This window comes from Poecilia latipinna, unplaced genomic scaffold (assembly GCF_001443285.1).
Source record: "Poecilia latipinna isolate Pla-1442-1.1 unplaced genomic scaffold, P_latipinna-1.0 Scaffold2036, whole genome shotgun sequence".
NCBI lineage: Eukaryota > Metazoa > Chordata > Actinopteri > Cyprinodontiformes > Poeciliidae > Poecilia > Poecilia latipinna.
This window is the reverse complement of record NW_015114652.1, coordinates 10950-36297: the sequence shown is the minus strand read 5'-3', so window position 1 is coordinate 36297 and position 25348 is coordinate 10950. Positions and strand designations below refer to the sequence as shown.

The 25348-nt window shown below is 38.2% G+C and overlaps 3 protein-coding genes across 8 annotated transcripts in view; 2 read left to right on the top strand and 1 right to left on the bottom strand.

The window, feature by feature from the left end:
- Nucleotides 1-13329, top strand: part of lama5 (laminin, alpha 5) — a 105270-nt gene extending 91941 nt beyond the window's left edge. For all 3 annotated transcript variants that reach the window (XM_015016559.1, XM_015016558.1, XM_015016560.1), the window contains 16 exons: nt 1599-1746; nt 1863-1997; nt 2929-3083; nt 4254-4386; nt 4965-5108; nt 5201-5331; nt 6557-6718; nt 7316-7442; nt 7529-7674; nt 7981-8173; nt 9195-9332; nt 10175-10334; nt 10429-10559; nt 10676-10769; nt 10841-10960; nt 12546-13329. In XM_015016559.1, coding sequence (XP_014872045.1) covers nt 1599-1746; nt 1863-1997; nt 2929-3083; nt 4254-4386; nt 4965-5108; nt 5201-5331; nt 6557-6718; nt 7316-7442; nt 7529-7674; nt 7981-8173; nt 9195-9332; nt 10175-10334; nt 10429-10559; nt 10676-10769; nt 10841-10960; nt 12546-12694 — 2266 coding nt within the window. In that variant the 3' untranslated portion in view covers nt 12695-13329. The remainder of the gene's footprint in view (nt 1-1598; nt 1747-1862; nt 1998-2928; nt 3084-4253; nt 4387-4964; nt 5109-5200; nt 5332-6556; nt 6719-7315; nt 7443-7528; nt 7675-7980; nt 8174-9194; nt 9333-10174; nt 10335-10428; nt 10560-10675; nt 10770-10840; nt 10961-12545) is intronic.
- A 13-nt stretch (nt 13330-13342) lies between these two features.
- Nucleotides 13343-19221, bottom strand: LOC106935859 (proteasomal ubiquitin receptor ADRM1). 3 transcript variants are annotated; one of them, XM_015016561.1, is made up of 10 exons: nt 19145-19221; nt 17859-18081; nt 16717-16833; nt 16426-16636; nt 15888-15969; nt 15671-15810; nt 15218-15355; nt 14979-15136; nt 14801-14903; nt 13343-13653 (listed from the first exon to the last, which is right to left on the bottom strand). In XM_015016561.1, exons 1-10 carry the CDS (start codon nt 19204-19206, stop codon nt 13565-13567), a joined length of 1323 nt encoding a protein of 440 aa, XP_014872047.1. In that variant the 5' UTR covers nt 19207-19221; the 3' UTR covers nt 13343-13564. The 3 variants fall into 3 exon arrangements, with proteins under 3 accessions (XP_014872047.1, XP_014872049.1, XP_014872050.1); XM_015016563.1 differs by having other exon boundaries at nt 15888-15966; XM_015016564.1 differs by having other exon boundaries at nt 19072-19161.
- Nucleotides 19222-19764: 543 nt separating this feature from the next.
- Nucleotides 19765-25348, top strand: part of LOC106935860 (dnaJ homolog subfamily C member 5-like) — a 14243-nt gene continuing 8659 nt past the window's right edge. Inside the window, exon 1 of one of the 2 annotated variants that reach the window (XM_015016566.1) lies at nt 19765-19973. The gene's annotated coding sequence lies outside the window, so the exon portion shown is untranslated. The remainder of the gene's footprint in view (nt 19974-25348) is intronic. The other variant, XM_015016565.1, reaches the window with a different exon arrangement.

Sequence of the window (25348 nt, the reverse complement as noted above, 5' to 3'; positions counted from 1 at the left end):
GCCATTCATTGAAGGTGCGCCTTATAGTGCGGAAAATACGGTAACTGCAGTACATGTTGACTGTTTATTCTAATGTATATTTTTAAGCTTATTTCTGACGGCAGATTTTCACAAGTCAGTATTATTTAAGTCATTACTCAACCGTTTTGTGCGTGCAAAATGCGTGCAGCTTTCACACTCACATCCAGTGAGACTTTGTTTTCCTCATTCTTCCTGTGGCTGCGAAAGACTTAGGCTTTATCGCCGAGTTCTCCGTTGTTTCCCACAAATAACCTTACAGACCTAATGTAGGACTTGTTAGAGAATTTTCTTGCCTGTTGTCTTTGCTTCAGTGTTTATTGATAAGGTAAAAATGACTCCAAAAATGTCACACATCAAGTTCCACTACCTCTGCCATTGTAACACTGTTTGTTTGTAGGAGGTTTGCTCTACTCCTGCATGGAGGTGGAGCCAGCGTCATGTCAATTGAACAGAGCAGCTGAAATTGTTTTCCCAAGTTGTTTTTGCCAATATATTTATAACTTCTACTTGTTTAAGTCAAGCTAATTTGTCTGTGAATGTAACACACTTGGATCGGGCTACAAATTTTGAAATGGCTAGTTTAAAAACCAATCCATTCCCTCCTGACGTGTTGATCAAATAGACGACTTTGCCTGAATTCACACCACATGATTATATGTCAAACAGTTTCCCCTTAAACCAGAGAAGCCTTAGAAGCATACAAAAGACGAGATGCTAACCAGTTTTATCCGTACAAGGTAGGCTACATGATGGTCTCCGTGGTTATCTCCTCCATAATGCAATATTTGATCGCTTCTTTCTAATCATACTTATTTATAAAGTACCTAAATATTAATCTTCTTACCTTGTATAAAGTGTTCGCTGCAAATCCATGATTACACCGAGGGCTGCTACGTCCGTCACCGCCGTATCTTTCCTCGTTAAAAGTTACACAATAAAATGACAACTTTGGATTGTATCCTTATCCATTTGTTTTTAAAGTGAAATCAATTAAATAAAAGCAACATTAGGGTAGCAGATGTTTGTTTTCCAACAGGCTTTACAGGAGCAAATAGGTTGTTTTTATAACCATCATGGCGTAAAGGGCAGCGTTCTGAAGAGCGTGACGTCACAGGCAAAGGGTCAATACCACTTTTTTCTTTTTTTGTTAAAGATTTTTTTGGCTCTAGTGGCATTTATTTGATAGTTAATTGACAGGAAAGTGGGTAATGAGAGAAGGGGGAAGACATGCAGCAAAGGTCACCAAGGCCGGGAATCGAACTGCGACAGCTGCGTCGAGGACTAAGGCCTCCTCCATATGTGGGTTGTGCTTAACCTCTGCGCCATCACAGCACACCCCGGGTCAATACCACTTTTTGTTAGTTTTTCACATGAAATTTAAATGAAATATATTTATGTTTATTGTTGTAATGTGACAAATGGGATATAAATGTTTTTACAAGCCACTGTACATCCATACATAAACCCAATTGTAAGACTTGAACCCAGGACTTTTTTGCTTCAAAGCACTACTCCACAATGGAGTCATCTTTGTTATTATTCTAAATATGCTTGCTGAAAGAAATTTCTTATAATAGGTCTTCGGTGGTTGACGGGGTATATTTTGATGGAACCGGCTTTGCTGAGATCAACTTTACGGCTAGTTCTCAACGTCAAGTGATCAAAATTATCCAGGACATCACACTCCTGTCACACAAAGGAATATTAGTCTTCCTCAAAAAGGAGGTAAAGACCCATTTCAATTGATTACAAAACTCCCACCTTTGTGTCAATGTTATCTGTTCATTGATGTCTGCTGTTGTTCTTCAGAGGTACTCACTGCTTTCTCTTATGTCCATCAGGCGAAGGTTTTGTGCCTGGCCGTACTTCAGGGACAGCTCCGTCTTTATTATGATTTCAACGGTACTTTGATTGAACAGCCGCCTGTCAGTGACGATTTGACACGGCTGAAGATTACTGATGGAGATTCAAAGACTGTGAGTCGGACATGTTTTTATCTTCTGTTTATCTTAAGTTTTGGCTATGAAGCTGCAGTTGGTAACCTTCTGACTTCCCATCATTCGCCTCCTATTTAGGAACAAAGGCAGCAAATTCTCACGTGCACACTGCAAAAACAAAATCTTATCATGTAATTTTGGTCTAGTTTCTAGTCCAAATATCTTAGTAAACTTAAAATAAGACAAAACTAACTTAAAAATAACTTTTCAGCAAGTAGCTTGTTTAAGTCAATAATTCCTTATTATTGATGAAAAAGTAAGCAGGAGCACGTTGAGCACAACACTGTATAGTTTTTGTTTCTCACTTTGTGTTATGCTTTAGTGCAACTGTGTCATTCCAGTAGCCAGAATGTTGAACATATTCTCACTTTTCTCATTCACTAAGAATATAAATCCTGCGTAGCTAGGTAACGGCGCAGTGCCCATCAAATATGACTCAACAATTGGGAGGTTTTTGAATTGGCTTGTTTTCCAGATGGCAAAAATCATTAACTTATTGTCAAAACACAGGTGGGTGCAGTAGAAACTGGGGATGCACATCGATAGTTTTCTCATTCCAAAAGCAGTAAATCTATAATATACATGAAATAAGAGCTAATGAGCAAAAATGCAAGCCCATCTTCTATTATCTAACACAGTGTTCTTTGTAGGATCGCGAGGGGAGTTGGTGCTTATCTCCATTTTGAAATGAAGAGTTATTATTATAAGTGATTACTGTCCAATCATTAGTTTCCAACCAAATAAAACAACTGATTGGACAGAGGCAGTGATTTTATATATTTTGCCATCAGTTTTAGTTTCAAGTTGCATTTTAATGAGCTGCTAATCCTGCTGCAGCATATTTACTGTATCATAATCTTCTTAGTCATTTAAACTGTAAATTCATTTTCCTCTTTTTATTGTTTTTCAGCTGACCATTACATTGATTAACACAGTCAGAGTAAAAAGGATCCAAGTACAGAAGAGCTTTGATCAAATCTTTACACTAACTTTAACAGAAGACTTACCAAATTTCAGTGATAAATACTATCTGGGAGGAGCACCAGAGGAGGAGATGCCTGAAAGGTGAGTGGAGCCACATGAAAGCATCTTTTTAAGTAAAGGAAATGTTTGCCAGTCTGGATTGAATGGTATCCATGATGGGTTATCATGATGCTGCCACTGCCATGTTTTATTGTGCACATGGTGTGTTCAGTTTCACTTGCATTGTTAGTTTTCTGCCTTTTTACAAATCTGATGTCAACATAGTGCAGTCCTAGTGTCTAGCTTTTTGTCAGTCTCTGTGTTTACAGACATGTAAACTATCAGTAACATATCCAACAATTTCTTAAACTGAACTAATATTCAACCCGAACAAGCTGAATAGATAACATTCACCATGCCATCACACATCAGGCATATAAAAGTGCAACTTTTTCTCCAGCTGAAAAAGTTACGAGTTCTTCACACAAAGAAAACAAAGTGTGTTTGCTTTTCAATAGATAAAGCACCATTACAGTCCTTGTATATTCAGATCAATGGGGATTCTACTGAACAACAATCACAAGAAAAATATTTTGGATGCTCAATTAAACTTTAAGAGCCAGATTGTTGATAAAATCTGCAAAACTGTTAGATGAAATGTAAACTGTTTCAAAATTATTAGAAACTGTCCAACACTTTGCTGTCAGAAATGTTGTTTTTCTCCATGATTCTCTCACGTCTGTATGGAGCTACTAGTACTAGTTTGACTGGCAGATTATTTCACTTATAACAAAATATTTTTCCCATGTTATAAGAGAAATAATCAGCCAATGACATTAGTCATTAAGGTGAGGTAAGGTGATTTTATTTATATAGCACATTTTCAGCAACAAGGCAATTCAAAGTGCTTTACAGGAATTAGAAAGAAATACAACAAAACAACAAACCAAAGGAAAGAGCAAGACTTAAAACAAGGCCAGATTTATTGCAGAAAAGTTAATTGTAAGTTAGTTTTGTCTTTTTTCAAGTGAATGGACAAAAATACTTGGTAAGATCATGATGTCATGATGATGTCATGTTGGTTTTACAAGCTAGAAAGAAATTGTGATTTATTATTTTAACAACTGATTATGGATCAGAACCAACAAAGAGAAAAAAGCTGGAGTGACTGATTCTAGAATTAGAATACCAAATGTAAAAAAATAAAATAGTAATAATAGTAGCATCGCTAAAGATGTGGATTTTAAGCTGTTGTCTTTTTTTGTCTCCCAGTTTAAAGCAGCTGTTTTCAGCGCGCAACTCTGTGAAGGCCTGCATCAAGAGCCTGAGGGACAGCGTCGGTTATGTCAACCTGAAGACCATAAAAGCCTCTGGAGTCAGTTCTGGCTGTAACAGCGACCTGCTGGTAAAAGAACACACTTACTGAAATCTACGGAGCTAAAATGATGACACCACTATCAGTGCACTTGAGAGGCAGGGTTTCATTTGCTACATAACAATGACTAGCAATGGTTTTAGCTGTGATGTTATTAAAATGACACTAACTCTTAAATGTATGCATAATATATAAAAGAAAAGGGATCCAGTGCTTTGCTGCTAGTACTCAACACTATGATAACTAGATGACAAGGTCAGGAAAAAGTTTTCATTAAGAAAAAAGTAGCAAGGGAGAGGGACGGAGGTCATGCTAACTTGACTATGACAAATATAACATGTAGATGTGCTGTGGAATTCTGTGTTTCGGTTCAGTTACAACATAAAAAATGCGACTTAACACCAACTCTGACAGATTATCAGTAGATCAGATGTTTAAATGAGCTAATTAGCAACTTTAAAATAGGTGTAACTGGAATTGCCTGCAGTGAACCGAACAGAAGTGACTGTTAATTCTTTTCCTTTTTGCTTTGCTCGTGTAAACAGCCTGAACTGTTTTGCGCTGAAGCATGGGAGGACCGTCCGTTAAAATGTTGTGTGTTTGTGCAGGTCGCTCGGAAAGCTCATTTCAGCGGGCAGAGCTACATGAAATTAGCCCCAAAAGATGTCAGCAGCCAGAAAGACAAATTCTACGCCAGCTTCAGCTTCAGAACAGAGCAGAAAAATGGACTCATGTTCTTCCACAAAGATCAGGTCAGAAAAGGAAAACTTTGATTCCCATGATCTTTCCTGCTTCCCCTTTCTATCAACTCTTTGAGCTTACTGTTTTCCATCCGTGGCTGCAGGAGGGAATCTGTCAAGTCTCTTTGCAGAAGGGCAACATTGTGTTGAGGGTGAACAACTCAGAGGTCAAGACTCAGAAGACGTACAACGACAACAACAACCACAATGTTGCTTTCTACATTGACCCCAATGGGTAAGACAGCCAGAGATGGTGTTTCATTATGATAATGTCGCAAAAATAAGTCTTCAGACTTGACTGACTTGTGGTCTCAGACTTGATCGTAGTGCCATTTTTTATCTCATGTACTAAAAAGTGAAAGGACGCCGGTATGCGGTTTACAGACTACAGCTGCTGTAATGTTTTCCTGTAAAAGGATGCAGTGGAACATTATGGGCTTTAATATAGACCGGTGTTCTCTTCCTGCCAAGCTAGTTGCAACAATGCAAGACACTTTGGGCTGGATGTTTTCCTCAGTGGACATGGTTTTAAATATTTTCTTTTCACATTTAAATCAGTAATTTATGGACTGTATGAAGTGGTGCTTTTGTCTGAATTCCTTGATGTTTTAGCTCCACAGCCCCTTCTTTTACCCTTCTTGCCGCATTCAGACATTTTTGTAGTTTGACAGCAGCTAATGCTATCATAAGCTAACGCAAGAACATCACTGAAAGCAATTGGATAATGTGTTCCCTAAGACAAAAATGGCAAAAACATTGCTAAACGTTTTGTGTTCAGTTTTTTCCAAAACAAAGTACAGTTATGTCCTTAAGGAGCTAACAGCTAGCACACTGCGGTAACATAACCAGAAGGCACGATGCTACCGCTAGCAAAACAACAGCCATTTATACACACAATAAGATAAACAGCTGATAGCTTAATCATTACAAAGACTAAAAAGCAGAAATTCAACAGTAACTAATTTAAATCTCGTTTTATTTTTTATCTTAAAACACAAATACTTATTTTACAGTTTATAAGTGTTTTAAATAATATGAAGCAGGTTTTTTGGATGGTGAATAAAATAAGTAGAATTGCTTTTGGAACATAATAAATTGAACATTGACAAACATATTTGATGTATTGATGATTCTGATGGCAGTACTTGACATTAATGGTTTCTCGATGGTTTTATTATGTAAAGCACTTTGAACTGCTTGTTTACTGAAATGTGCTACACAAATAAACCTAACTGATTGATTAAAGGGTAATATATTTTTTTTTAATGTTAATGTAATAACTTAAGTCTGAGGACAAACAGTCCTAACCTCAAATCCTGAAGAGTTAGGTGACCTGAAGTCACAAAAATGTTTCAGTTGTTAGGAATTTGACTTGGACTTGCTCCTCAAAGACTTGAGACTTGTGAATATCTAAAGCTGTTTTGTTGCTACAAGTGTTTGCTGACTGTCGGCTTCCACAGGTTTTATCTTTTAATGGACGACATAAAGGAGAGCAATGGCGGTAAACCGAACATAAAGCCGCCTGCTTACACGGGTCCTGAGGATGTCACCTTCCTGGGAGGATTACCTCAGCAAAACGTCGACAACCTCACAGGATGCATCAGCAATGTCATCATAAAGAGGTCTGAAAAGCCCTACGGAGAGAAACCATGTCTTCTTACAGATTATAAAAAATAACCTGACAAAAAAGGTTTTTAAATGATGGTCGTACAACTTTTACACTAACTTTTGATTTTGTGTGAATACTGCAGGCCGTTTTAACATAAAATCAGTTTTAAAATCAGTTTTACCAGTTTAATTACAGATAATTGAGAGATATTGCTGGAAGTGAATAAACAGGAAGTTCTTTGCAGATTTCTGAAGTGGTCTTAAATTGTATGAATTAAATTAATTTATTTAATTTCCATTTGGGATCAATAAAGTATTTTTGAATTTGAAATTAATTTTGACTCCTCAAAATGTAATTGAAGATATTTAATTATTATTCCTACTAGTGGGGTTGAAGATGCTGATTTCTTACCATTATGGATTGTCAAAATGTAGTTTTGTCTAGTTAGATTATTTTTTAGATATCCTCCATAATGTAATTATGGACAGTTGGACAAAAAAAACAACAGCCTGCCATACATCAATATTTGCTGCCTTTGCATATAACTAGGATGACGGGACTGCAGTTTTATAAACAAAAAGTAAAATATGTGCGTGATTTTTGCATCCAGGTCGAAAGGTGATCAAATGGTGGAGAACCTGCTGAAGGTGAACGAAAACGAGAACATTCTTCTGTCCTGTCCAGCAGCAAAAAAACCTCAGCAGATCATTGCAGCGGAGCCGAGACGCAAACAAAAGGTACAGTACAAACACACGATAGCTCTGCTCCTCCAGGCAAAAAGGAACCACCGCTTTTAGAAACTGTAAACACGTTTCTGTCTCAGGGTAATCAAAAGAAGCCGTCGAAATCTCGCAGCCGCAGTACCAGGGAGTCCTGCCAGGGGGAGCTGTCGCACCCCGAAAGCAGAGCGACGCATTTCAGCGGCTCCGCCCACAGCTACCAGAAATACGATCCAGTGGTCAGAACCATGTGAGTGTGAAAGTCCAAAAATGTTCTAGGAAAAATACTTGGAAATAAAAAAAACTCCTGAAATTTTAGACTAATTCTAATTAATTAGAATTTTTTTGAATTAAAGAAAAAATATTTGCACATTTTTTTCTTGCAAATCTGTAACTTTCTTTGGAGAAATCTTTTCTAGAAAATTTACAATAAATCTCAAAATCTGAATTTTAAAAAAAAATATAACTAGTTGCTGCCAAACTCTATCTACAGCGGCCCTGATATTGCATGTAGAGGAGCCCTAAATACTCACTAATTAAACTGATTTTTCCTCAGTTCTCATCTGTCGTTGGAGGTGAAGATCAACTCCTCTGATGGCTGCGTTCTGTACGCAGCCAGCAGGCAGCATGGCGGAGCGGCCATGTTGCTCAGCGTCCTAAAAGGTCACCTGATCCTCTCAGTGGAGTCAGCCAGGAGTAACGTCAAAGTGCGCAGCTTGAAGAAATACGACGACGAGCGGTGGCACCCGGTACATATAAAGACAAATAATTACATTAAACCAGCTAACCTTTCTTAATTTTTACTTGCTTCAAAATACTTCCAGAAAATCGGTACACTTTTTATAAAGCGTGGCGGAGAAAACAGAATGTTGAATGCTTGGGAGACAACTTGGTCACATTATAAGCTGCTTTCTTTCTGAAGATATTGATTTATTAATCCTCCACCACAACAATGATGAGTACCACAGGCTTTAAGGTTTCCAAAAACAATTATTTATGAAAACTGTTCCTGTTCCAGAAAAAATAGTTGTTGTTCCACATTAATGACTTGTTTAAGAGTTTCAGGCAAATAAAACTCGTTTAGAGCAGCAAATGTTTTTGAAAAACACAAATCACAATTTTACATAAATAGGAAATTTGTTGTCATTATTAAAGAATCACAATTTTATTTATATTTTTAGTATGTGATATTAAAAATAGTATTTTAAATATTAATTTTACAGTAGTACTTAAAATATTATTTTAAATAATACTTAAAATACTATTTGAATACAAAATTTAACACAAAATGTAACAATATTTAAATTAGCATTTAAATAGGATTTTAAAATACTATACAAGATAGTATTTTTAAATAGAACAGTATTTTAAAAGTGTTTAAAATATTATTTAAATAATAATTGACTCTCTACATCCTTATTAAAAAAAAGGATGCATCTCTTTTCTGGGGAATAGAAAAAAATAAGTAAAAAAATAAAAATGCACATAGAAAGACAAGAAAAAATTTATCTAAAAACCTTTTACTAGTATTTTTAGTGTCATTATTTATGGAAATTCAATGTAAATATTGTAGAAATAAACTCAAAAACTGGTAAGATATATTAACAAACAAGTTTTTAATTTAAAAACATCAGCTGGTTCTTCATTTTTATCCAAAGTTATTAAGAGCCACCAGCGGCTTGAAACCCCTGATCTAGTCGATCGCAATATGGGGGAAATCATGAAAGTATTGCTTCATAAATGGGCTCACCAGATGTTCCTCTATCACAGGTTTTCATTAAGCATGAAGGGAATAAAGTCAGTCTGACGGTGGATGGCATCAGCGGTCGAGCTAAGAGGATAGCCGGAGGCGGAAAGATCCGGATCAGCGGACCGTTATTCATCGGAGGAGTCCCGGCCTCAGTGAAGGTTAAACTTACTTATTTTAAAACTCACACAGCTAGCTTTCATCATTCATATGCTCAGGATATGTTAAAGTATTAAATGTTATTTTATTACTTTCCATGTCTGGAGGAGTCAAAGTATCGTAAAATGTCTGTTTCAGGAATTGTATTTTTTTCCAAATAAGGACCTAGATGCCTCTTAATTCCTGACTACAACGCAGGGCATTATGGGAAAATACAAGTTAGCAGGAGAAATGGCTCGAGGCCTTTAGTCACGACAAAAGAGAAATCCTACAACCGTTAAAATCTGATACCACAACAATTTTTTTTCTCATATTTTGTGAAGAACAAAGTTGCACTCAGTGTCTTCTCCAGAGGTTTTTTTGTTGTTCCCTTCAGTGGTTCTTGGCCCAGCGCCGCCACAGGCCAGGAGGGAAACAGATTGCTCAAAGGGTTTGGATCATTTGACACGGTACAGTGTGAAAATGTAACCATTGTTTCAACTGAACCAAGTCTACTGGACTATCAGGTGTGAAAACACCCTTAGAAACCGGGTCAGGGTTATGTATTCCAGAGTCAAGCATGAGGCCGTCTGTCCAACCCTAACTGGGTCATCAACAGGACAATGATCCAGAACAATAGCTCTTCTTTAACTCTCCCACAGTTTTAGTGTGACAAATGTCTGGGTCAAACAACAGACCGTCAGTTTCCAAAAGCAAGCGCACACGGGGTCAATGTGACCCAAAAAGACCACGAGGGTTTAAGTCCCACTGAGGATAACTGGCTATGTTCTGGAGACAGAAATAAGGTTAGAAAGGTGCACACCTTTATCAGACGTCATTCTCACTGTTTGTGTCTGAACTCCAGCCGAAACGTTTTGATGGTTTCATCGGATGTGTCAAGGACCTGAAACTGAACGCAGTTCCTGCAGGAAGCCCATCGTTCAGCCAGGGGGCGGTTCCATGCTTCCAGAACCCTCTGCAACCTGGAGCATACTTCTCCAAACAGGGAGGACACCTGAAGATTGGTAGCTACCCTCCCCGTCTTTTCCACGTTTCAGCTGTTTGAAACCTTTTTTGGTCACAGTATCCACTGATTGACGTGTCTCTGCCTCCTGGCAGATGACTCTTTGGTTCTGGGTCGAGACCTAGAGATCCAGCTGGAAGTTCGACCCGCTTCAGACTCTGGGCTGCTGTTATATGCTGGAACTTCATCTGACCAATACCTGAGCTTGTTCCTAAGCCAGGGAGAGGTGAGTAAAGGTTTCCCCAAAAACAAGAGAAACAGCAGGAAGAAGGTGGAGATTTTTCTTGTCGTCGTTCAAGAAATCCTAAAAATAAAACCTGAGGAAGATGTTTTTGTGTCTAGGTGACTGTTTCAGTAATCAGTGGCAAAGGTGAATTCTCTACCTCGCTAATGCCTGAAGAACCTCTGTGTAACAGGCGCTGGCACACAATCAAAGGTGGGTTTACAGCAACCAGTCATCTTCCCCAAACAGAACCGCTCTCCGTTAATGCTGATGTATTCTTCCAGTGGAGAAGAGGAACAACGTTCTGAAGTTGTTTGTGGATGGAAGCGCAGAGAAGAGCACGGGCCCCAAACAGAACCGTTCTGCAGGGACCAAAGCTACCATGTACCTTGGCGGTGCACCAAGTGAGTACAATATCACAGTTCTCCGCACAATTTCAGGGTTTCCTCTTTGTCTTTAAAGAAAGTGTCTGCTAATGCTCACACATATCCCAGCCACAAGTATTTCTGTGGCTGGGATATTGAAGAGGATATTAAAAAAAATCTAAAATCAACTTTTTTGAGCTTCATGCACCTCCCCGCATCTTCATGCTCAGCTCCTTCAGACTACTGGCAGCAACATTAGCAAATACCTGGTGAGACTGCACATCTGCTGAACTACTTCTCAGTTCAACGCTCCTAAGAGAACGGATGTAAACGGCATCACAGAGAAGCGCTGTTGAGAAATCACAAAATTTTGACTTCACAATTTAACGACTTAAAATTGACCTCCATCTCTTTAAGTTATGTTTGATATGTACAGCATTTACAAAAACTGAAGGTAACATAGTTGCTTGTGTAATGTAAAATAGGTGGAGATGCTATGGGTCAATCATATCGCAATTTCAAAGTTTTCTTGATATTGGGGGCACTGGGCCACCCTAGATCTGCTGCTTGTCACTGTACAGAACTAAAAACTGAAGGAGACAGAACCTTTTCTTCTGTGGTTCAATGTCAATGTCTGATGAAAATGTTCTCCACTAATGGTTTGAAATTCCCCACTTTTTCTTTTACACCATAATAGCTTAATGCATGACAAAACAGAGGCCCATTATGTAGAAAATTTGATATCACCCTTAATTATCCAGTCTATTAATATAGGAGGGGATGGATTTTAATTTCTGAGCTTGCCAATATCTGCATCCCCTGTCTATTGTCCTATTGATATGAAACTTGTACTAGTAGCTCATAGAACAAGCGTGATTTGCTCTTTATTTCTCCATGTTAGAAGGGAGATGCATTTTTTGGCAGTCAATTATTAACCCCCCAGTATCTGCATGCCTTATGTATTTCCCCAAAATATTGTCCTATTGATATGAAACTCATACCAGCAGTTAAGAGAACAAATATGATTATGTAGAAATTATGTTCTTTTCCTTCCCTGGGCCATTAACTCTTCTTACAGGGCTTGCTAACTCTTTAGTGCCAAGCTTTTCTTTGCACATAATGTACCTAGAATCTTATGGGGCAAAAGAAGTGTAGCAAATGGCGATATTTGCTACACAGATGCAGAAAAAGCTAGCTAGCTAGCTAGCTAGTTTGCTAGCTGCTAGTTAGCGGTAGCGGCAACCGCCTGGCGTCACAGATTGCGCGTGACTCAAACTTTCAATGGAAAAGTCCCTTGTAAAAAATAAAACATAGAATATATACGTCAAAATAGTACTGCCTTGACAAAATTTAAGAGCCTTAATTAAAGTATTTACGAAGATAATATTGCTTCCGCGATCCCTAGTGACTGGGTCCTCCTGCTTCTGCAAAAAATAATCTTCTAACGGTTATTCGGCAGATTTTCCTCCTCCTTTGAAACGCTGTACAGTTTTATCTAATTTAACATCTGGCTTCTTCTTATCATTAAAGGGGGTACTTTTTTTTATCAAAAGAGCAACTTCAAAAATGAAATAACATACGCCCGTTTTTCTAATCACTCTGTAAACTTTCTTTTGTCCGCCAGGTGGGGTCGCAGCGGCCAGCCATCCTAACGGGTTTCCGGTGTTCCACGGGTGTTTCCGCCATGTTAGCATCAACCGTCGACCCGTGACGCTGTCCGGACCGCTGTCTGTTCACGGAGCCGTCGGAACCCGAGGCTGCCCTCACATGTAGAGCCTTCACATTCCCTGACAGCAAAATACTGGTGGTGGGTGTCATGTTACTGTAGCTAATTTAAAATATATATTAATATTTATTTTATTCTTTGGGGGAGAAAAAAAAGCATATTTTATATTTTCACGTTTTCGTGCCATGTCTGTAATTATTTTCACATAAAGATGCACTGATATAAAATTAAAATGTAAAAAAAAAAATTAATAATACTCCAATTTTGCGATATTTCATGAAAGTGTTGTGTTCCGACTTCCATACACTAATATTTATGACAATGGGGCTTCATGAACTGGCTAAATTCATAGAAATTGATGGATTCATTTTTTTTTTAATTGAGCTAACTTAAATAAGCTGTTAAATTTTTGTAAATGTAAGAAAATTTTCAGTTTTTTCAGTAACATAAAAAAATCGCTGCAAACCAATAATTTTGACCTTAAATCACCCCTTCTCTATAATTATTTACCTTTTCTTAAACCAACTTTCTCATATGATCTGCACCCCTTTTATTTTTGAACCCATGTAACAAACAAGAAAATGAAGCTTTTTTTTGTGTGCTAACATTTTTAAAGTGTCTCAATGAATAAGCTGCAACTCCCAGCCCTCATTTGTTTGAATAAAGTCTTTTTCATATAAAACTAGACGCTTAAGTGTTTTTCAGTTTGTACTTTAATAAAGATCTAGTCCCAAAAAGCCAACGGCAGACAGTACTTCAACCGCAGAAAGCAAAACTTAAGGCTTAGTCGCAGCAAGAGAGACGTCTACATGGTGTAGAAACATTGCCTTTGGTATATAAAAACATTTAAGACAATGCTGAAGTGGGAGGAAAAGTAAACAAAAAGTAGAGAGCGATGGGACTTGGCAGGCTGGTCTCTAATCTAGACTCATGTCTTCGTCATCTTCTTTCTTCTCTTTGGAGTCTCCTTTGCTGCCCTGCATAGCTCTGGCAAACGCTTCCACATCTGAGGAGGAAACAGAAACATGTTTGAGATGCAGAAAGACCAGATTTCTTAAAAATAGATGGACTAATGCGTCAAGGAGCTGCCTGCCCCAAAAGCAGTGGAGACCGTCTGAATTTCAGATCTAACCGCTACATCAATGCGTCATGTGAACTTTAAGATGTAGCAAAAGACCCCAGAAAATGCAAATTAGTCGTATTTCCATGTACTAAGAGCGAATCAACCAGTCTACGTGAAACATAGAAATTTTAATTTTGCAGTTTCTATCAACATTTTCTAATGCAATACTTCAGAAAGCACATAGAAACACAGCTAAGTTGGATTTAAAAACAGAGATTTACCTTAAATATTAGTTCCTGCTCCTTTGGCAGCTAAGGCAGGAATTAGCTCAATTTGGAAATGACTAGTTAAAATCTGTTTGTACGATGGAGTATACCTAGTTCCCGCAAGTCTGAACCGGATGTGATCAGCGCCATCTTGGTAGGCAAGCACAGCACAAAGCATAGATGAACCATGGCTTCCAGACAAACAAAATGGCTGCCGTCAGCATCAACCCATATGAGAAAGATGATGGAAACATGTCAGACGATGTGGACGAGTTGCCTCCGATCTACTGCAGTTCACCAGCCAGTGAACAGGAAGAGTGCGTACACAATGGAGGAGCTTTGCGGCTTGAAATCCACAGATGGATACAATCAATGTTTCAACAAATTTATACAGATCGTACGAACTCTTCGTGGGAATAACAAGGTTCTGGTGTCTGGCAGAGTAACTACATGTTCGCCTTAGCTATCAGATAAAAGCTACATTAGCTAAGCTAATTTTGCTAGTTTGGCAGTTAATGTCACTGATATTTATCTTAGTACTAAACAGGTAGGTAGAGGTCAAAACAGAGTTACAATGTGCTTGCATTGTGTACAAATTAGATATGAATGAGGCAAGAGCTTGTTCTACTGTTGCCATAGCAACTGCCTACCAAGATGGCGGTCAGTAACGAAGATCCCAGAAGTGACACGTCACATAACTACGCATTAAAGCCGTTATAAAGGGAAAAAATGGTAATTTAGTAAATATCTGACAACATTTTAAAATTTATTTTAAATTTACAAAATAAAACTTTCCATGATGTAAGGGGGTGTTTTTGTCCTACCTCCCCTGTTGGCAGCGTCCACAGCTTCAGCCGACAGACCGAACTGATTCATCAGCGGGCCGAGCTGCCCCGAAGCCAAAGCGCTGCTGAACATACTCATGGACTGAAGTCAGACAGAAACCAGAGTCAGAACCGAACCAAACAGATGAAGAACCGTCCATGCCTGGTCTGATTCTACCTGCTGGAACTGCGGCGAGTTCAGGGTGTTCTGGATCTCTTCGGTGCTCTGCAGTAGGCTCTCTCCGCTGGGGAGGAAGGGGAGGAGCCTCTGCTGGACTTCAGGGTTGGTCAGGATGGGAGCCATCATCTCCGGGGTGCAAACGCTCGCCAGGTCCACTGGAGGAGACAAACCACATCGTTAGCTGGAGCGTCCTCCGTCTCCCTGCAGCAGCAGAGCGAACCCGACGGCCTGCTGACCTGCAGATCCCTGCGCCGCTGCAGCGGCTGCAGGAACGTTCATGTTGGCCAGGATGCTCTGCAGGTCGCTGAGCTGGATGGGCTGGTGAGGAGGAGGGCTTCCAACGGAGGCCGGCGTCACAGGGGCCTGAGCTGGAGCTGCAAGTGGGGAAAAAACAGCAAGGAGTTCAGGACAGAGACGGTCAATTTGGTTGATTTAAAACAGGAAATGCAGCAAATGTGGTAGTTTTGTCCCCAACTGAACCGAGTCTACTAGACTTTCACATGTGAAAACAACTTAAATTTAAAATCAATCCACAGATGGCGGCGTCCATTATTAATTTGGTAAACGGGGAGCTGCTATGGGGTCGTAAATCGTTCACACAGAAGTCCGATTAATTGGTAGCATGAACTACTAATTAATCAGAACTGGGCATCGAGATCTGCAGTGAGACAGAATTAAGGTGGTTGTACCTGGAGCAGCAGGGGCAGCAGCAGCAGTAGTGGCAGGAGCGGAGGCGGCAGGAGGCGTAGGCGTGGCCGGTGCCTGGGTGGAGCTCAGTCTCGGGGCTGCAGCTGATGAAGAGGCGGCCGTGGCTGCTTGGCTTCTAGAGCTGAGGTTAGCATGGAGACCGGGAGTTAGCGTCACGCTAGAGGAGGAAGTCTCGACGATGCAGAGGTGAGGTCTTACCTGGATGAGGAGCTGCTGGCGGGCGGGCCGCCGCTGCCTAGCAGGTTCGCCAGTCCAGGTCCGGCTAACGCTCCCAGGCCTCCTTACACAAACCAGAACAAATCTATAAAAGCTGCTCTGATGAAGCATTCAGGCTTTACAACAGGCCTGCACAATATAACCCATCACAATCGTCATGGCAACATCAATTTCAGCAGGCACTCATTTCCCTCGATTCCCCATTTGGTGATGACTAAACTAATAAAACATGGTGGTGAAGGAAAAGAAGTCCAAAAAAACTGACTCCACTGGGATATTCAGCGAGTGACAAAAAAAAGTGGGAAAAAAAAAAAAGTTTTTATTGCAATTTTGTGACGCATCGATTTCCATACGGCTGAAAAACCACTTCACCCAAGGGCAAAAACGTTTCATTTAAAAAAATTGGAGGTTTTTTTTTTTTAAATTAAGCAAATTTATTTTCTTAATTTCAATTTGTGCAATTCTACGGCTAATAGAGACACAGCTAGTGAAAGCTAAAGCGTTACTCAGAGTGCCTCACCCAGTCCACCGAGCCCCGTCGGACCGATCAGCTGCATCAGCTGGTTGTGGCTCATATTTCCCAGCAGGTTCTGCAGGCCGCCCTCTCCGCCCAGCGCCGACAGCTCGTGGCCGCTGCCGCCTCCGCTGCCCGGAGCGCCAGGAATGGGAGGGTTGTTCAGGAACTCGTTCACCTTACGGCAGAACTCCTCATCTTTGTCCGTTTTGGGCTCCTGAGTTGACAGTTTGAGAAGTTAATCATGTCTTATATCCACTTAGATTTCCATTCAGCAGATTAGCAGCGTCTTCCCACCTGCATCCAGAAGAAGAGCCTTTTGGAGCCAGCCTTGAACTTCAGCACATAGACGCGTCCCGTGGTGCACTGGTTCACTCTCTTAAACTCACAGTCATCAGGGAAGATGATCAGATCCTGTGGGACATTTCAGTTCTGATTTAGTTCTACTGGAAAGTAAGCCTCATAATCAATCAAAAATGATAAAGATCAGTTATTCTTTATTATTTACTTTAGTCTGTTGAGTTTTTGCAGAAAATCACCCAGCATTTTTTTTTTTTTTTGCTATTGTGAGTTTATTCTAAACTTTCAGCAAAAAATGGTCAAAAACATTGAGTTTATGTGATGCTAACTCCCACCTGCAGGTGGCAGTATTTCTTCTACTTCACTGCTGCCTCTGCCTTACTTATCAGGTGATATGGTAACAATGAAACCACATTTAAATAAAGAAATTTATCGCAAAAATATTGTATTACAATTTCTTGTAAATATTCTTAATGCACAAAAAGACAGAAATCAGATATAGTTTAATAACTTTATTATTTATATCAGCCACTTCATTTTTTGGGCAGAAATTCAGTTACAAATTTTTTTATATATGCCTGAATTCTCGCTATTGCATAAAGTTTACTGCAAATTTTACGCAAAAATTGTCAAAAAGATTTGGTTTAAGAAATGGTAACTCCAACCTGCAGTATTTCTTCCTTCTACTACACTGCTCCCTCTGCTTTACTTCATATCATGTTATAAATATAAAAAGCAACATTTAAATAAGAAAATCTATCTCAAATATTTCTCAGTTCCTTGCTAATATTCCTAGAGTACCACCACAATCAGGGATTTTGATTGCAAAAAACCCAAAACCAATTATTAAATCCTGGGACAGTTTTAAGCGTTACGTTTGTAAATGAAGAATCAAAGCATGAATGTTTTGCCAACCCACAGCAAAACGCATCAGAACATCTCAAGTAACGAGAAGGTAAGGAAATTATTTTGGTTCAATTTAGTTTAAAATAGAAAATACATTACTATCTACACATAATATGACAGCACTGTTAAGTGAAATAATTTCCAATCACATTATGAAAGTAATAAAGATTTCAGATTTCACTGAATGTGTTTTTAAATTATTTGCTTAATTTAAGGATAAAATCTTCACTTACATCATCAACGTTCCCGGTGGTTCTGTCCTTCCAGCAGAAATGGATCAGGGAGTCATCGGACTGCTGGATGTACACCAAGCCCTTGCGTTTGTCGGGCGTAACCGTGTTCCCCTTCAGGCTCATTTTACCAGCACGAAACTCCACCAGGTACTTGCTAGAGCTTCCCCTTGAGCCGCTGACCAGACTTGGAAACAGAGCACCCGACGACATCTTTACTCCCAAACTGAGGAAAAAAACAACAACGCCACAGCAACAACATGTCAGTTTTCTGAGGTCATGTCTTTTACAGAATCAGTTGCCATCTTGGTCCAAACTGCTGACTGTGTAGTTTTTTTAAATGTTAAAAAAAAGAAAGACAAGAAATGTAAAATTATTTATTCATAATAAGTGGTCAGGTTAAATAACTAAGATTTTATTAGAGATCAAAAATGTTTGATCAAACATCTGTCCATAATTGAGCACCTCTTCCTCGTTATCTGCCAAATCCTACTGAAATCAGTTAATTTTCCCATATTCATCACAAATTATAGCAAATTACATTAGCTTGGTGTTTGGTTAGACATTTTATTAATTTGTTAAATTTAAATTGGTGAGTTTTTTACAGCTGGATCATATGGGGGGGGAGGGGAGTTGCGGATCGCCATATTGGGTTCTACAGCCGGGGTTGTTGATAAAACCCAGATTTCAGGGAGTGACCCAGTTGAAGTTGTTTACAAGAAAGTTGTTCTTCAAATGCAATCAGAATTTAACTAAAAGTAAAAATCCTACGTACTTTTTCTGCAAAGAAAAATATTGCTCATCTTAGACACACATCCTTGACTGAACAAAGAATTACTTTTTAATTATAAACAACTTTCTAACCCTCCAGATAAAGAACAATGCTGTAAAAGTTAGCTTTGCAAAGCTATCTGTCAAACGTTTTCTGTTTTATCTTATGACTAACACCTTATGATTTAATTTAGTTAATGCCTTGCTTTAACTTGTGCGGTGAGTTTGCGTTCACTAAATTAAATTTTAACAGTTAAGCCACGAAGTTGTCGTTAGCTGTGTGTAGTTCTGGTTGTCTATGCTAACGTTAGCCCATGACATGGCTAAACAGATGAACGACTAAAGGCCAAAGTCTTGCAGAACAACCACCTAAGTTGTTCAAGGAAATAAACACACACACAAGACTCCTTTAAAAATAACAAACTTATTTTTTTTTTAAACTTACATTTAAGTAATTGCGGCTAAATCTTGAAATATCTCAGAAGTTTTCTCTCCGCTGCGTCTGTTACGCCACTTACGTAGAATGAGTGAACTTCCTGTTCATCGTGGACGCGCCTGCTGTGAGTGGATGCGCACGCATTTCGGAGTTTTATGGCAAGCCTTAGCGTCAACAATAATACAATTCAATTTAAAAAACACGTCATCGATTCCAAAGGGAAATTAAATGTTGTAACCCATATTATTCAAAGTTTTTTTTACAAATATATGTGTGCTTAGATGCACATAAATATGGCATACCTTATCATAATTTACATTTATGAGTTGTTCTAATGAGTAAATAATGTGCTTCACATACATGCTAATGCACGGTGATAGCCTAGTAATACAACTGTTTTGAACAAACTGTTATTTTGTTATGCAGAACTTTTATCATAATGAGCAGATTTATTCTCACAGAAAGTGAGCTTTTCTTACCTCAAAATTCCTCAATTTTACAGCACATTTATCGTTTTTTTTTTGTTGTTTTTTTGTTTGTTGTTTTTATCTTGGATTTATGTTGACGTGGACTTACATTCATAACGTTGAATAAATAAAAAAGGAATACACACACAAAAAAAGTCTAACTTGAAATGTCACAACTTCGGATTTACGGATTATTGTTGATGCTAACGGCTTGCCATAATGTGGGAGGAGTTTTCCTAGGGATCGCTGTCACGGACTGACAGGTCGCTCCCACCCGGTGTAGCCGTTAGCTCGGCGGTACTTTCTGCTGCTGCCTTGTCTTGGAATGCTTTAGCGGCAGAGAGCGAAGCGAAAACTGAGATGCGAGAACAATAAAACTCCAAGTTGGCTTCGTTCAAAAAGGAAAATAACAACAACCAAATCACTCCGGTTGGAAAGAAAGAGGTAAGAAACGCACAGAGTTAGCCGAGGGGGCTAACATTAGCCAGCTTTGCTGCCCTTGGATTAGTTAGCGAGCAAAGTGCTAAATGTAGGCAAGGATATGGACTAGCTAAACACCCCTGTTAACAAACATGGATGCTGGTTGCTTTCGTTTGATGCGGTGCTTGGAGATTATCCGCTTTAACCACAGTTTGATTCCGGAACCAACCTGTTTTTGGTTCGCTTCTCAAATCTTTGCTCAGTTAAGTTATAACTACAATTCGGAATACCGCTACTTCCACTATGACAGGTTTAGTTCTTGTAGTAACCTGTAGTAGTTGGGAGATAAATCTGGATTTACATTCTGCGCTTTTGATGTCTCAGCTGACGTCTGTGTTTGAAACGTTAGGAGAGACAGGTGCATTTAGGCTGATGGATAAATATGGCTTTTATTTTTATGTTTTGCCTTTTCAGCTGCTACAGAGCAGTAGGAGACGTCACTGACTTTGTTTCTAACGCAGTATGTTTGAATCGTAATCGAAATAATTCACGAATTAAAATAAAAACTTTTTTAAAGCCGGTTATTTATTTAGATTTGCAGATATTTTCCTATCTTTGAAAGATTTCGCTATCCAGGATATTCAGATTAGCTAAAAAAAAAAAGTAAGTTATATGTAATATACACTTTATTCCCTCAGTAGCAGTCACTGGAAATTCACCAATCAGACATAAATGGGAATAAGTGACTAATAAAATGCATCAAAGCAACATCCCACCATTTTGAATCTATAAATATAACCAACATCATGTTCTCTTTGATGAGTTTAGGCAAGGGAGATGTTGTCTTGTAATCCCTTCATTTTCTATTTGATTCTATCAAGGAACCTGTGGTACATTTTTTGTGCAGTTCTTGCAGTTCAAATTTCCCTGTATGTGAGTTTAAAACACCTTTTTAATATTCGATTTCACTTTTAAGAGGAACAAGAACATGTGAATAAATAACGGAAGTGTTTGACATTTTGTTTTTTAGATTTTATTGTTTGTTTTTTAGGATTCTTTTTCATCCAACCACAGTCCTAATTAAAGGTATTTTTTAAATACATTGAAGTTAAACAATTAGTTGCTTTTAGAGCAGCAGATAACGATTATTTGAGTTATCAAATATTCTGACGATTAATCAATTAATCAGATAAAAAAATTGAGACATTCTGCTTATTTTTAATGTAACCACATAAGTCTTAGAAATACATTAAAAATTTCAAATGAAGAAATGAGTCAGTTAATTTTTTAATAACAAAATAATCCTTTTACTCCATACAATATTATAGCATAACGTTCCTTTGCTTGATTATTAACATTTTCTGCTATTCTGAGGCGTTGTTACCTTAACTAATGGGTGCAGTGTAATCTGTTACTTTTTTTAATCAATTGATTAAAAATTGGACACCAATAAGTGCTTCATCAGATATTTATTTACAAAAATAGAACGTGTGGTAGTACGTGTTTACAGACAGAGAGTGTCTTTTCATCTTAAATGCAAAATGTAAATATTTTTATAGTTTTGGCTTAATTGTTGCTCTGACTGTACGGTTCTTTTAGCAAATGGTTGTTCTGTGTTCGGATTAATGATTATTTCTTTACTAACTTAGTAGATGATTGTTACAATAATTGATTAATCACAATCAGTCCGATTAATCGTTTCAGCCCTAGTTCCTTTTAAATATGTTAAAGTCCAAAATGAATGTGCAATTATGTTTCTTTAGTTGCAACTTGTAATTCATTAGAAAAAAGCAAAAATCATATGTACAAATATGGCCTCAGCTAGTTAGAAAATGGTTTATATCCCAGTAGGATCTGAAGGAAGTATCACCAGAGTGTGAAAACTGAAAGTTAAAGCCACTCAGTCACATGCAGCTGACATGAACCTGGGTGAGGTTTAACAGCTTCCGACTGTCAGCAATAAAAACTGTAACTTGACATTGTAAATGCTGCAATAAAAGACAGAAGGAAACCAAGAGCAGCTCTAAATAGTTGCTCTAATAGTTCATTTTAGTTTTACAGCCATTTATAAAACAAAACTGCACAAATATTGGTAATATAAAGAATCAGGAGCAATAAAATCTCACAACAATTCAGAACCTCAATGACACAAACCTAAAAGAAGCATAATAGTATAAAATTTATACTATTACACTCCAATAAGTACAAAAAAACCTCTAACATAGAATCCTAAAAGTCTGTAAACTTTGAGCTGATCTTACATGGATCTAAAAATTAACTCAGTAAAATTCCCCTGCGGTCTTCTGAATAATAGGTTACGAAGGTAAATCCATATGCAGTCGATCCAGGTTGCTTTAGTAGAGATCATTCCTCCTTTGTGCTGCGCTGTTGGCGTGTCTGCATCCATTAAGAAAACCAACGAGTGAATGCTGACAGAGTGCCGATTCACCATCCGCTAATGAATTGGACTGGCCGTTTATAGCCAACGGAGGATGAATCTCTGTGTGAAACACGAAGTGCTTTGCTGGCACTCTTAATTTTAAATTAATTAGAACTTTTAAATTAAATTAGTTTTGCTTCAAATGTAATCACCAGTTTACTTAAGTAATGACTGATTAATAATATGTTAAGCCAGTGGTGACCAAAATACCCAAACTGAAAGTATTTATTCCCCAATTAACAACACAAAAATATAATTACAAAACAATAAATACAACGTTCACATAAATGTATACACTTATTTACCTTTGAGATTTTCTTCTACAACCTTTGCTGTTTAGCCAAGTGAAATGGATGGGTCTACCAAAGTCTGCGTTTGAATGGCAGTGGCACAACTTATTAAATATAAAAATAAGGCCTAACTAAGGAAAAATTCTTTGTGTTTTACTTAACATTTTCCGCTTAAGAAGATATAAACTTTAGAGATGCACAATATATCGGCACTACCATCGGTGTCTGCCGATGTTAGTAATTTTTTAACATATCTATATCTGTCCGATAAGTGAAACTGGGCTAATATGACCAACTGATAATTGTTTTCATCTTGTTGCTGTCTGTTTCTGGTCAGGTTTTTTTTTTTTTTTTCAAAGGTGTGGAGATGTGCAGAGAAATATTTATAATATCGATAAATATCAATATTGGCATTAACAGCAAAATTAATATTGGCCCAAATTTTCATATCTGTGCATCTCTAATAAACTTACCACGGAAAATTTTATCCTAAAAAAATTTACAAAAATGTTTATGGCTAAATTCGTGCCATTCTTAAATTATTGGTCACCAAAATGAATTCAAAGGCTGCACTTTGGACATATTATTATTGATAATTATTGATTAGCCTTTTGTTTTAAATACCTGAAATTCTATCAAACTAGTGGTGTGACCTTTCCTGTGTTCTGTTTTATCCTGTTTTCACTCCATGTTGTATTTTATTTTTAAGCTGTTATGAGGCTCAGTGGCAAAACAACAAAAAAAGTTATTCAGCAACCTGTTGCTAGGTAACCAGGAGTTACCCAGCAGGTCGTTGCTAGGTAACCGAAGAACGAGTGAGTCAGTTGAGTTAACCAGACTTTAATGCCCTGTGAGCAATAAATGACTTAGGCCATAACTTTAGGAAGGTGAAGATATTGGATATTCCATTAGATGTATGACCTATTGAAATTGATCATGTGTTTATCATGATATTATTGATTTACTATTCAGTGCTGCTTTAAACTAATGGATCGTTGCTGATTGCATCATTTTGTAGCAGCGTTTTTTCGTTGTTATCTCTGAGGAGCCAAACAGAAAGTCATTCTGCGTCATCTTCAGTTGAAAGCAGAAACTGAGGTTAGATGAGTTTGGATAGGAACCCAACTATTTTTTTATCTGTGTTGATTCTGCATTTCAAAACACTTCAGTCCTCAGTTTTATGCTGGTTTTCAGTTTGAGCTGCGGTTCAAACGGATCAGTTGGAGCTCAGAATCAGAGCGGGCGTTTAGTTTGCTGTGTGTTTACAGCAGCTGTGTTTACTTTATGTCGGTTATAACAATGAGGTCTCTTTGCTGATTCTAAATAAACTTTAAATTCTAATGAACATTTAACACTGGACCTGGAAGACGTTTTAAACATCCAAAATAAATAAACAAAACAAGAGAAACAACAAACAAAATGAATTATGAAGTAGATTATTTGAGACCAAAGCACCAGACTGAAGACTTTTACCATTCAGCTTTTGGTAGGAAAAGAGAAACGATAAATCAGACAAAAGGGAATTAATGAGGTAGTTTTAATTTATTATTGCAATTAATTGATTTATCATCCCAGACAGAGGAGTTTGTCCATCTCAAATCCAACCGTACTGAACCAAACTTGAACCTTTTTAACCTCCCCGTTTATTCAAACAGACGTACATGTTTCCCTTATTTCTTTATTTTAATCCGTCTGTGAAAATGAGTTGCGTTAAGACGTAAAAAGTTTGTAGAAAGTCTCCCAGTTACAGACAAACGTTGGCCAGGTGAAATGTGATTGGCCGCTGTGTGAAGCGTCCTGAACGGGTCAGACGTGATCGTTCACACACACCAGAACGGTGTCAGTGTGCCGGTAATCCCGCCGCTCCTGATGAATTGTCCTCATTGGGTAATCCTGGCCAAGGAAGGGCGGAGAATTGTGTTACTTCTGGTTAATCTCCAGAAGTAACACAAGAAGTGCATGGCGGCCAATTCAGTACTGACCATATGGCGTCACGACGGACTCCTCAGAGGATGGCTGGTTCTTGTTCAGTTCTCTCTGACTCCGTCTGAATACAGGTTTTGGTTTTTCTTCAGATTTTTCTTTGTTTTAAAGGGGACATTTTTATATAAAATTCACATTTTGCACATTTTTGGGTCTCAACAGCTTCTAAAGACTAAGAACTTAAAAAAAAAACACCCAGCTGTTCTTTTGGCACTAAGTTAATGTTTCTTTCATTGTCTGGAAATGAGCTGTTTCCAAAAAAAATCCTGCCATTGTCTAGCAACCCCAGCAGAACTCCAGAATGTTGGGTCAACTGGATTTATGCGCCAAACAATGGCTGCTGGAAAAGACAAGTGTTTTGTTGTTGACTTATGTTGAGAACGAGGATCTCAATCGATGAATCATAATTTGTATTGACACACGGAGCATAAAATCAGCCAATCAGACTTTACTTATTTTATTAACTTTCAGCACTGAAAGGAGACGCTTTACCATTACATCCGAGAAGAGTTTCTAAAAAAGTCTGTGCAGCGTCTCCTTCGTTCTCAACACTTACCATCCAGAAATCACTTGCTGCATTCTTGTCCATTGTGCAGGAGGCTCCACTTCTGCTTTTCAAAGATGTCCAGTTGTATAATTGCGCATCTGTTTGCAGTTCTTTTCATTACTTGTGGGCGTGGCCAGCA